General features: G+C 41.6%; 1 protein-coding gene across 1 annotated transcript in view; it reads left to right on the plus strand.

The window, feature by feature from the left end:
* Nucleotides 1-13,408, plus strand: part of ABCA4 (ATP binding cassette subfamily A member 4) — a 125,067-nt gene that overhangs the window by 78,273 nt on the left and 33,386 nt on the right. Inside the window, exons 24-31 of the mRNA XM_044432251.1 lie at nucleotides 127-217; nucleotides 1,900-2,183; nucleotides 2,435-2,483; nucleotides 3,460-3,686; nucleotides 4,598-4,722; nucleotides 5,737-5,835; nucleotides 9,655-9,844; nucleotides 12,914-13,008. Coding sequence (XP_044288186.1) covers nucleotides 127-217; nucleotides 1,900-2,183; nucleotides 2,435-2,483; nucleotides 3,460-3,686; nucleotides 4,598-4,722; nucleotides 5,737-5,835; nucleotides 9,655-9,844; nucleotides 12,914-13,008 — 1,160 coding nt within the window. The remainder of the gene's footprint in view (nucleotides 1-126; nucleotides 218-1,899; nucleotides 2,184-2,434; nucleotides 2,484-3,459; nucleotides 3,687-4,597; nucleotides 4,723-5,736; nucleotides 5,836-9,654; nucleotides 9,845-12,913; nucleotides 13,009-13,408) is intronic.

A 13,408-nucleotide genomic window follows, 5' to 3' on the forward strand; every position in this document is an offset into this window, starting at 1 on the left:
TCTATTCTTCACCACTTTGGGAAAGTGTGTCAAACCATTGCTTCCGACATTAAACAGCATATATCATGAATGCATACTGGGAGCTGATAGAACTGGAATCTGATAGTGTTACTTAACTTTTTTTAGACCTCCTGCAGCCTGGGATCCAAATGTTCATGCTCTTGCGCTGGCTGCATACCTACAAACAATGCAGAAACCATGGAACAGGAACTGGATGGTGAGAACAGGGCTTGCCCCACTCATTTATTGCATAAGTGTTAAGGGGGTTGCTGTCTTTCATGGACCATAGATTCTCTCCCCATTAGCCAAGTTAACTGAAAGAACTCTCCCCCAACCTCCAGGTGTATGGTTGCAATTCCCATCATTCACAACCAGCATGGACAATGGCCACCTTGTCTGGGAATGAAGGGAATGCAGTCCTAGACATCTGAAAGGCATCAGGTTTAGGGAGGCTAAATAAATGGAACATCAGAGGCACTCAAGCACCAAATCCTGAGGTCAAACATCAAAAGGGGTTGCCTTCATGCCCTACATGAGCTTTTCAGAGAGGCCTCTGATTTATCATTCTCCAAACCAGGATCCTAATCAGATTCTTAGTCTGATCCAGCTGCTGCTGCTCCTTCTTGGTGCTGCCCTTTTGGGTGCAATGAAATCAGTATTGTGCAAGTGGAGGAGGCAAAGTTTTTTGAGAATCTTGGAAGAATATGTAAGAATAAAAATGCCCCCATTTATACAACAGACTTCAAGTGTACTTTGGTATGACAGTAGCTTTCTACTACTACACTTTATTAATGCTCTTTGGTGATTGATCATATAGATAATTGTTCCCATTGTTTCCTATGTTCAGGTCTTGATCATTTAAGTAATGTCATGACCAATGTAATGTAAAAGTGAACACTCTTGTTACAAAGAATAAGCAGCATAAATTTTTCATGACTTCACATTAGTGAAGCATTTACAAACAGAACACATGTTTGTAAATGCTTTTGAAAATTATTCAGAGACTTAAAGGGATACTTTACATTCCAGCTTATCAGGACTTTTCTAAGCTAGATTTTTATTGCACATAAGAAGTTAGTTTTTGCAGGATATTGCTGTCAGTATGGCCACTGAGACATGGGCACTGAAGGAAAGTGCCTTTCAAACAGGACTGACCCAAGATACTTTGCTGTCTGAAGCAAATGACAAGATGGTGTCCTTCATTCCATAAACAGGTGCCATCTGGACTGATTGTTCAGAATGGTGACAGGACAGCATCCTCCATCACAGCTAGGCAGCAGTCTAGTTTAAGGGGCTGTGTGACACCCACAGCTTCGTTCTCCAACACCCCCACACCACTACCTGCCTCCTAGAACCTCCCTGTTGCCTCACCCTTCTTAATGGTAGGGCCAGCTCTGTTTTCAGCTTGATTTTCCTACAGGCTTAGCCCTTTAGGCAGACAAAATAGCCCACCCTTCAGGTACATTAATCTGGTAGCCACAATTAGTTGCAGTTGCTTCCTTGAATGAACACTCAGTGTGAATTCCAAGATTGTATCCGAAGGTCAATTGTTTTAGTGTACTTGAATAGATGCATACTGCAATTCTGTGTAGACTTGCAGAGGAATATAAGTTGCACTTAACTAAATGACCTTAATTAAGCATAAACATAGGATTGGGCCACAAGGGTTATAGGTTATAGCAGCCTTCCCCAACCTGATACATTTTTTAAATTACTAGATGGAGAATGATCAAGGATTCCTCATCTTGACCATGCTGGCTGAGACTGAGAGCTGTAGGCCAAAACCCCTGGAGGACAGCAGGCAGTCTTATACCATAAGAGCAGCTATACCTCCCCATTTCCTTGAATATTAATTGGATTCACTGTTTGTTTCCAAAACTATGCTTTGTTCCTTCCTAGGTGATGTGGATGAACTAAATGAATTGATCCACCATCATGTTCCAGAAGCAAAGTTAATCGAAAGTATTGGTCAGGAGCTTATCTACCTTCTACCCAGTAAGAATTTTAGGCAACGAGCCTACGCCAGTCTCTTCAGAGAATTAGAGGAAACTTTGGCTGATATGGGACTCAGCAGTTTTGGGATTTCAGACACACCACTTGAAGAGGTTGCTAACTCTGAGACATTTCCCTACTCCCTAGTCATTTCTTTCATAATTTTGGGTGACTGCTTATATCTAAATGATGTAATAAATATCTGTGGACTTATATAATGTGTTACATCTTTTGTTTGAATTCTTAAAGGAACAGGAATTGTGTCTGGATTTATCCTATTTCTTCTTTAAGAAGTTCTATTGTGTATGTTAATTGGAAATTAAAAGGGAAAATGGTCTTAATTTATATTGTGATGGAGCAGAGGGGAGCCCCATAAAGGCTTTCCTGTGTGGGTTTTTTTTTTTCCTCACAAAACATCCTCTTTAATGGATCTCTTTTGCAGGTTTTCTTGAAGGTTACAGCAGAAGCTGATCTTGGAACACAGAATTCAGGTAAACACTCCACAATGGCCAAACTAAAAAGTTATGCTAAATATTTACCACATCTTTATAAATTACTGGTATGAAACTAAAAGGCAGTAGTTCTAGTATGCCTTTCTCCATCAGAAACATCCAGTAGAATTCACCCAGGTCACGTTTGACTGCCACCACACCATTTCATTGACTGCAGCTGATGTGGGATAGGGAACTGCAAAACACCAGTGTCAAGATATAGTTATGCTTTTAAAGGCATTTCCATCTCCAGTGTAAAAAGAGTTAGGGCACCTTTTTAAATATGGGATCTGCACTCACTGGGGCTATACAGTTGTTTTAGCCATAGTCCATCTAACAATGATGGAAATCCAGAATCAAAACAGAGACAATACACTGACTGATGGCAAGGAGGGCCAGTTCATTAACCCTTTGCTGAGTTTGCTTGCTGTTTGATCTATAGAAGTTCCCTGATATAAGTGTTGCTGCACTGCTGTACAGATTTTGGGGAAAGCTATATCCCTTAGAGGAACTGCAGGTGGCGCAGTGGTTTAAACCGCTGTGCTGCTGGGTTGGTTGATCGAAAGGTCGCCGGTTCAAATCTGCACAACAGGGTGAGTTCCCGTTGCTCTGTCCCAGCTCCTGCCAACCTTGCAGTTCGAAAGCATGCAAATGCAAGTAGATAAAAAGGTACCACTTCAGTGGGAAGGTAACAGCATTCCGTGCACTTCAGTGTTTAGTCACGCCAGCCACATGACCACGGAGTCTGTCTATGGACAAACGCTGGCTCCCTCAGCTAGGAAACGGAGATGAGCACCACCCCCTAGAGTCAGGCATGTCTGGACTTAACATCAAGGGGAAACCTTTACCTTTATATCCCTTAGAATGTTAAATCTTAAAGAAACCCACAGTTCCATGACTAAAGAGACTGAAAATATCTTTCAAAATACCCTGAAATGGAATAATTGCCATGGCCAATTTGATTTCTAAAATCCAGGAGCTGTCCAGGTGAATGGTACCACTGGACAAGAAGAGGCAGCCCAGGAAAGCACTCTGACAGCTAATGGGACTTCTCGTGCCCCTGTGGCTTTGGAAGGAGATGGGAGTGGTGGCAAAGGATCCAGTCAGAATAAAGGTTGCCAGCTTGTCCTTCAGCAGATCAAAGCACTTCTTCTCAAACGATTTCATCATTCCAGCCGTAGCTTGAAAGACTTCCTTGCTCAGGTAGGCATTTATTCATTACAGTAGCAAAGGTTCTTTCCACCTCTTGCGGGCACCTGCACTTGTAAGAGATTGAGTAGTAACGAGGTACAATCTTGTCCCCAAAAGCATGCCGCCATGTTATCAACGCAGGTTTCTCTGTGCTAGAGTCCTTAAAAGCCCTAATTGAATGAAGCAGATTCCAGAGCGTTCTACTGATGTATAAATCAGCATGAGGACAATTTATCTTTGCTTTCAAAGCTAGGATAAAATATAATAGTTTCAAACAGCATTTGACTAGTAGATATATTGTAGTCTTTTATTGCCAGGAACAATTACTACAATTAAAGAAAATGCTTATTTCTGTAATTAATTTGGCAAGTTCATTCAGGTTGAGAGCAAGGAGTCAGTATATATGAACAAAGTGATGCATAAGCTCCTTCTCCATGGACACTAAAAGTTCATAGTGCTCATTTGTGTGGAGGGACTGTAGCTCATTGGCAGAGCACATGTTTTGTATTCAGGTGGTCCCAGGTATAGTCTCTGGCATCTCCAGGTAGAAATGGACAAGGTAAAGAGTACTGCCTGAAACCCAGGAGACCTCCTGTCAGATGATGTTGATCCAGGCCAATTGTCAGACGTGGTTTATAAGAGTCCAATTATCTGTGATTTCTGAGCCATTAGCCGACGCAGTCAGTTAGGTTTTTCCTTGTAATCCTGGGAGGATTTTTAAAAAAATACAACAAAACTTGAAGATTAATGTGCAGCACATTTGTTTCTGGTATTCTGCTATATGATATGAATCATGATGAGAGCTAGGTTTCTAGCACAATTGTCCAAGTTCATTATGCTTGTGTGTTACCCGGGTGGCAGATAGACTCCACAACCAGAGCATGTATAATGCAGGTGGCTGATGTTTTCTGTGTTGTCTGCAGATTGTTCTGCCTGCTAGCTTTGTGCTCCTGGCTCTGTTACTTACAGTCATCATCCCTCCATTTGGTGAATACCCCAGTTTAACTCTCCATCCTTGGATCTATGGACAGCAGTTCACTTTCTTCAGGTTAGAGGATTCCTTTGTCAGAGTAGACCTTTCTTGTTTCCCTAGATAGCTTTTGTGGTGACTTGTAGCTGAGCAAACTTTAGTTCTTTGTTGCTTTATTCTAAAATAACTCATGTGACTACATTTGGAAGTTCCTTGTTGAATCGGCATTCAGATTTGATCAGAGTGTGAGTTGTTTCTTCTCCCACCCTAGATTTCACATCATCCTTCTGGCTAGCTCATGCCTCGTTTGTTCAATAACATTAGTTAGTACTGCACTGTTTTCTAGAGCCTGACTTGTATTAATACCTGCTAAGTATTTTTAAAAAATTTTTTGCTTCAGATTTCTACTTTGGTTGCATGTTTGCCATTTCCTAATTCTTCTTTTCTATCCATCCATATTTCTCCAAATAGCTAAGATACCCAACGTGTGGGATAAAATGGATAAAATCATTTGTGGCAGGTTCTTATATTCTCAAATATGGAAATACCATGTTATAATGGAACAGGAAGCCTGTGTGCATATACAGCCTCATGTGTGCACACATATATGTGCTCATGTACACTCAATTCCCATGCTTTCCAACCCTCAGATGCAGAGTGGAAAAACAGCATAAAATTCATACAAAAATACAAACCTATAGTATTAGACTATGAGCAAAATATGTAAATAATTGGATAAACAAAAGGTTGAATTGCCATGGTTCACCAAAGGAAATTCTACTGTAATAGCTTAGCTATCTGACATGAAAACACAATCTGCTTGTTAGCAAGGAATTAATGAATTCTGTGTCTGTGGTTTACTTCATACTATGTTTAGCAATCTGTGTGTCTTGGTTGTGGATGAAAATACCATCGCATGTCCTTTTAATTCTTTTAAAGTTTGATTCTTTATTCTATAATAGGTAGGCATAATTATTAACATTGATTGTGACCTGTGCTTTATATGTGTGATCAGTGGATTTTCATTTGCAGCTGCATTGTTTCTGTGGTCAACTTCCTTTTTATCACCTATATTTCATCCAACCTCTTTAGCAATGAGAGACCTGGCAGTGAGCAAACGGTTTCTCTTACTGATGCCTTCTTAAATAAACCAGGATTTGGGAATCGCTGCTTGAAGAGAGAGCCTCTTCAGTAAGTCATGCTGTTCTCTCTTTTGCAATTTGTTCTCCTTCAAGCTAACAGGAATAGTACTTCAGTTGAACTAGCCTTGATCACAGGTAGTTCCTAGCAAGTTAAAACTGTGGTGAAGTCCTCTCTCCCAACGTAACACTGCAAGCTATTGGAAAAACTGTGTGAGGGGTGGTGGTTTCAAATGTAATCATCTGTTCATTGTGACTAATTTGACCCAATGATGTAAGAATGGCTAAATCTTGAACCAATCCTATTAACAGTATTCTAGGGTGCTTCCCAGGTGAGACTTTTATAGGGCCATCACCCCACCTGATTCACAGAACGTTATGATGCTCCAAATGCCACCGTCTTCCATTCATAACCATCCTGTGCTTTCCTACCACCACTTCCATCCTTTTTATTACCATGTACAATTAATTAAGGAAAAAAATTCAGAATTGTTGCCCAGAGCCTTTTGGTTGCTGGTGCAAGGAGCCCTTTGTCTGTAAACATGATTATCTATTGCCCCATCCGTCCATTGCATTTCAGACTCCCTGAGTTTCTTTTGCAGTGCATAATCCTGTGTCCCTGATGTGAGGATTAATGAAAAAACCATGCAATCATATTAAGAACGAATCACATCATTATAAACAGATACCAAAATAACAACACTTACACACCCAGCTAGAATTTTAGCCAATGACTATTAAGGAAGACTAGAAGAAGGGCAGGGCTATTCCACTAAGCCTGCAGAAAGACCTCTCTCATGAAGGCTCTTCCTCTTCAGCTGTCCCCAGTAGCAGCCATTCCAAGAGGCTGAACTGAAGGTGTTGCATGGAAGAGCATGGCCTGCTGAAAGCCTCCCTCATGAAGTCTCCTTCTTGTTCTGATGTCACCAGCAGCAGCCATTGCAACAGGTTAAACTAAGGGAGATGAGAGTTCAGCAGCCCTGCTAAATACTCAGTTCCTCCCCCACCTCTGCAGTTCTGTTTAATTCCCTTTTCCTTGTGAATCATAGCTTTTGGGTTATGCATCTGTGAATAGGGACCATCTTGTTGTTTGGCTAAAAATTATTTCAGTAAATAAGTACATACATGTAGATGGTACCAGGTCAGTGAAGGAAGTTGTAGCATATCTTAATAACAGCAGATATTTTGTATTATAGGGTAGTAAAACATTCAAAATGCTCAGACAACTTCCCATTACACCATTTTCCAGTAATTTGTGGAAATGACTTCACCCTGTCATTCTGTGTAGATCAGAATCTATCCCTGCCTATTCCATCTAGGCAGAATCTATTTATTAACTCGAAGTTGTCACCGAATCTGAACTTTACACAGTGGTACCTCAACTCACGAACACCTTGGCTCATGAACAAATCGGGTCACGAACAAAAATTACTGAAAATTTTTTACTTGGGTTGCAAACACTGCTTTGGGTGGCAACCAAGTTTGCAGCCGTCTCCCCCCCCCCCCCTCCCCGCCCAGCTCCGGTGGGGAGATGGCCACGATCGCAGTTCTGTTCGTGCAGGGAAGGCGTCCGTGATCAGAGGCGTGCTGCTGCACTAAAGGCGGTGCAGCAAAGCAGAGCCACGGGGCAGATTGCCGAGAATCCACTTGTCATTCATGCAGCCGCGTGCCTCTTGCAGCCACGCAGTTGCTTTCGTGCAGGGAAGGTGTCCGTGATCAGAGGCGCACGGCTGCACTAAAGACAAGCAGATTCGCGCCTCTGCTTTGCTGCTCCTGTCTTTCCTGCAGCCACACGCCTCTGATCACCATGCCTTCCCTGCACAAAAGCAACTGAGATCCGTGATAAGAGGAGCGCGGCTGCAGGAAAGACGGGAGCAGCAAAGCAGAGCCGCGGGAGAAGTGGCTGAGATTCTGCGTGTCTTTCCTGAAGGAGTGCGCCTCTGATCAGGCACACCTTCCCTCCACGAACGGAACTGCGATCGAGGCCATCTCCCCACCCCCAGCACACCGTTTGCGCCCATCTCTCCCTCCCCAGTGCACCCACTATCACACCCGTCTCCCCCCCCCACCCCCCAGCGCACCAGGATGATGGGCGCCTGCAGGGATGACAGGCACGTGCAGGGATGACAGGCGCGATCTCGGTTGTGCTGAGGGGGCAGGGAGATGGCCAGGCATGTGCTTGGGGTATGGGGAGAAGATGACCGTGATCTTTGTTGTTGTCACTTTGGTTCAATATTTTCTGATTTAAAAAATGATTACAGAACAGATTAACCTTATTTACATTGAACTTTATGGGGAAATTTGACTTGGCTCATGACCAATTTGGCTCACGACCAGAGTCCTGGAATGGATTAAGTTCGTGAGCCAAGGTACCACTGTACCTGGAACATTTTCTTCCTTTCTTGAGAGTAATTGAAAAATATCATAAAGATTGTTTATTATTTTCACTATAATATACTTACCATTTGTGTTTTCTTCCAAGCTCTAATTGCTGTGGTCTCCCCTGTTAGCACAAAGAATTCTAGTCCCCACAGATTTTTTAAAAATGGTGGCAGCACGTTCTACCCTGTGTTTCATGCAGGAATGACTAGCAGAGCCAGAGGAATAAATAGTTCATTTTAATTTTATTTGTCTTGGCTCTAAACCATAAGGAAGATGCAGGAGGGTGGTAACCTCAGAGAGACTATCCACTTGAATGCTGGGTAGAAACTTTGATTTTAGAGAAGCTGGAGAGCTGATAGAAGCTTAAAGAAAAGATATAATAAGAAAATAAGCAGAGCAGTGCTGGATCAGGTCAAGGTCCATCTAGCCCAGCATTGTGTTCACACAGTTGCCAACCACCTGTAGGACATGTGGGAAACCCAGAAACAAAACATAAGTGTAACAGGACTCTCCCTCCCATCTTCCTCAGCAACTGGTGTACATAGGCATAGTGCATCTGATGCTGAAAGTCACATATAACCTTCACAGCTAGTATCCTAGAACTTACCAAGCTAAGGGGACAGGATACAATTAAAAAAGAGAGGGAGTGCTCAATTGTAGAATTCTTGGAGTTTGAGATCTTAAACACTGACCAGTTGTACTGCTGTTGTAATGTATGTAACATACATATAGTTAAGCTCTGTGGGAATCCTTTACATTTTAGTCTAGAACATGCCCCAGTCTGTTTTAATGGTAAGTCTGTAGAAGTCAACAAACTGCAATTCTGTTGAAAGGGGGCTAAGGAGCATCAAGGCTCTCACCAGTTATAGATCCTGTGATCCATCAAGAGAATTATAGAATCCTACTAGAGTTGGAAGGGGCCACAGAGTCCAACTCCCTGCTCAGTACAGGACTCCCAGTTAAACCTGCTCTCAGATGGCTGTTCAGCTGCATCCTGAATGCCTCTAGTGTGGGAGAGCCCACATCTCCTTAGGTAAGTGATTCCATTGGTTCCATCTGAGATGCTTCTAGCTGAAGCTTTTACTATGCGATTGCACTGCCTCATTTATCATTGGCAATTTGTAACCTTTCTACATTTTCCCACCATTTCTGTTAAGAAAAGATGGGTTGAATGTGCAGTACTTTTTGATTGATAGCACTAGGAGCCTTCCATCTGGAAAGATCCTAAGCAAATAAACAAGTGTGAAACTAGTGTAAGTGTGTAGTGTATGTACATCTTGAGTTCTTTTTCCATCTGTAAGTGTGGACAAGAGCCTAGCTGAGAAGTGGAGCTCATTCATTTTGTTTGAGCTACATTTGGGAGGGGCTGGTACTGTACTATAATGGTACTGAATGAAAGTGAAAAATGGAAGTCCAGCAATGTTCTGGAATCCAGCATAACCAGTAGTTACACTGCTAAAGATTATGTGTGCTCTGTATCCCTGTGTAGGAACTACCCGTGCATTAATACATCAACACCCTGGGAGACACCAGCTGTTCCTTATAATGTGTCTGTCCTTTTGCAAATGAACACATGGAAACCTGACAACCCATCACCATCCTGCAAATGCAGCACTAGGAAGAAACTCACTATGCTACCTGAGTGTCCTTTGGGAGCTGGTGGATTTCCTCCTCCACAGGTAATGTTCCAATTCACGGGTTTGAAGTTCTTTGGTTGCTTTGAATTGTATGAAAAAAACTGACTAACCCATTAACTTCACAAGTGCACAGAAATAGGAAGATATGGGGGATGTTTTAAACGAACTGTCACACTTGTAAGCAGTAAAGTTGTACAAGTTTTAATCATGTTCTTAGTTTACTCTGATTTCAGCTTGTTATTTGATATAGAATTTGGAATCTTGTGCCAAGTGCAAGAACAAGGAGAAATAAGCAGAGGAAGATATAGGCCACAGTGCAGGGGTCTCTGCTGCACCTGCAAGACCAGACTGAAGTGTTCGTCAAACTAGCTTGCTGTTCTGCAAGTCAATGGTGTGAGGACACCCACAGGGTACACATTCGTGCAAACAAAAAAGAAGGGCATTCCCAACATTTTTGTGATTGGCCTTCCATCCCTCACTGTATAAGGAACAAATTTAGAAGGGATCTTAGCTGCATTTGTTTCTGAGGTCTAAGGTCTGAGGTCTAAGAGCAAGTTAGCATACTGGGAGCAAAGATGTCAAAACTGAAGCTGTTGTACTTTGGACACATCATGAGAAGGCGAGACTCCCTGGAGAAGACAATTATGCTAGGAAAGTTGAAGGCAGAAGAAGAAGAGGAAGACCAAATATGCAGTGGAGGGACTCCATAAAAGGAGTAGGAGCTGAGCAGGACTGTCAAGAACAGCACACTTTGGAGGGCATTCATTCATAGGGTCACTGTAAATCAGAAACAACTTGATTGCACGTAGTGACAAAAAGACCGCACAGTATAATAACTATATATATTTATTTCTAGTCATCAAAATATGTTATGTAACCCAAAAGAGACTTTTAATTCTAGTTCTTAGCCCTGTTGTAACTGCCTTATTGATCATTTCCTGGGGTATGTCTTGTGATGCATAGGCACTTGCCTCCTTGATCCTTAATCAGCTGCACACACATCAGTTGCTTGATAAGCTACTGCATAACCTGTTAATTACAGCTTTCTAACCAAGGGAGACAGATTTAATTAATATCTGTAGTCTGGTCAATAACACAACCTTTAAAATAGGGTTGGGGAATTTGTTGCAGTTGGAGGGTGTCATTGCCATGGGCCAGATGACCTCAAGTGGCATAGTCATGGCCAACACTGACATCTCCATGTTTTTGTCTTCATTCTTGCTGAAAGAGGGACTGAGTTCTGTGCTTCTCTCAGCGTGCAGAAAGTAACTCAGACAGCACTGGGATGAACAGCTGCATTTTTCAGCACCAGCCAAGTCCTCACCTTCACCTTGTCCCCATAAGGGTGGTGCATGAATGGACTCAGCTAGTGCTTTCATTCCTGTTGTTATGGAATGCATGATTGGAGGGAACTGCAGAAGTTTCCTTGTATGCTTTACTGGAATTCCTGCTTTTCCCTCCAATCACGGATTGGAAATGACAGCAGTTTACAAATCTCTGCAGACTGTGAACCATGTATTTCCCATCCCTGCTTTTAAATACAGAATTGTAGAAACTTCTGGTTTAATAAATGGCCAAGTTAGTGTGGTGTTAGGCCTGGGCTGGGCTTTTAATGTTTCTATTATGACTCTGCCTTCAAAACATAGCATGGAACACCTTGCTATTTAATGAAGGGAGAAATATATTTTCTTTGCTGCTTCTTTTGCTAAAATATAAATAAGTTTACTGGAGATTTGCCACAGTCTCTGTGGGAATGTAACTGAAATTCTGAACATTTTGTGGGTTTTTTTAAGGAATTTGATCCAGTGTATTGGGGAAATGCAATACAGACCTGGGAGGTCATATGCCATGCAGTTCTTATGTACAACCCAGGCAGCCTTCAGGATATTATTTATTTATTTATTTATTTATTTATTTATTTATTTAAAGTTTTTATATGCCGTCCCTGTTGCTGCACAGCCTTGGGACGACTCACAACAACAAATAAATAGAACTACAATTACAATTAAAACTTAGAAACACACTGGCTGCATAATTAAAACTATAAATATTAAAGATTATTAAAATACTGTTTGAATAAAAAGGTCTTGGCCTGGCGCCGAAAAACAAATAACCACAGCGCAAGGTGGACCTCTCTGGGGAGCACATTCCACAGATGGGGTGCCACCGCAGAGAAGGCCCTCCTCTTGGTACTTTGCTTCCTGATATCTCTTACAGAAGGCTCCAAGAGGAGAGCCCCTGCTACCAATCTCAAGGGGCAGGAGGGTATATGTATCACTAGCTTTTTTTCCATCCTTTACTGGAATAAAAGTATCTGACTTTGCATTGTTGTTGAGAAGATAAATAAGGACTTGTAAAGCATATTGTGCATTTTAAAAAATAAGGTGACTATTAATGCTTAACTGTCCTGTAAGAGAGATTCATTTGTGAATGCTCACAGTCATTTATGGGATTATTTAGAATGCTTGCCATTCTGGGCATTAAGATTTCATTATCTCTCTCTTAAAAAATAAAATAAAGAGAAAACTGGGGCCCAGATTTGTAGCCTATAATAATGTATCACTTCAAAGAAATTCTCATGTGCAAAGCTGTCTTTCTCCTATAGGTGGGCAATGCTGCCTCTCTGTGGTTATATTTTTATACTGCATGAAGATTTGTCCTCTGCCTTTTTTTACCGTCTATTGGGTCTATTCCCAATTGGTAGATTTTGGACATAACAGTTAGTATGCACATGTGTGTTTGTGTAGGCTAGCTCCTAGCCAAGAGAGACTGATTGCTAAGGTTTTGAGTTTCACTTGCATTCATTTTTAGGGTGAGGCCTACCAAAGCTTATACATCTTTTTGCAGCCTTCAGCGAAACTGTCTTGGCTTATGGTGGCAATTCCTGTTATTTTGTGTGATTTGAGATCAAGGGGAGAGGGGAGGTCAGCTGTTTCTCTTGAAACTCCTAAGAAAAGGTAGGGCAGTTCTCTGGTTTCAGCAGAGTAGCTACTACTTGTTTAAATAAAATCTTTTTAAAAAACTTGACTGCGTGGCCTCTCCCTGCCCCTGCCATTCTTAACTGCCAAATTATAGCCACGATTGTTAGTGACTGTTTGTTTTTCTTTTCAGAGAGTTCAGCGTAGCACAGAAATTCTTCAGGATCTCACTCATCGAAATATTTCTGATTTCCTAGTGAAAACATATCCCACTCTCATTAGAAGCAGGTTGGTTGGGAATGTTCCATGTATATATTTTCAAACCCTAGGATTTTCTGCTGATCTGTGGCAGCCTGCAGAAACTGACATGCTGAACAAAACCTTGAAATGGCCCTAAAAGTTCTAATCACCAAATAAGGATAAGGAAGAATTAAGGATTTTCACACTTACCTATATTCTCTGAAAATTACTTCAAATTTCACTTATTTTATTACCATTTTCATTTTTTACCTATTACTCATCTCATTCAGAGGAAAAAGTATGCATTTAAAATGTGCATTTTTCAAACAGCTACAAATTCAAAACTTTGCAACATTTCTTGGGAAAAATCACTCTTACTTGTTTTTGGGATTGCAAACAGAATTAGGAAACTGTTACTTCTTCCTCGTGGCCTCTGTGCATCACACAT

Source organism: Varanus komodoensis, unplaced genomic scaffold, assembly GCF_004798865.1.
Source record: "Varanus komodoensis strain SLA01 unplaced genomic scaffold, ASM479886v1 scaffold24, whole genome shotgun sequence".
Taxonomy (NCBI): Eukaryota; Metazoa; Chordata; class Lepidosauria; order Squamata; family Varanidae; genus Varanus; species Varanus komodoensis.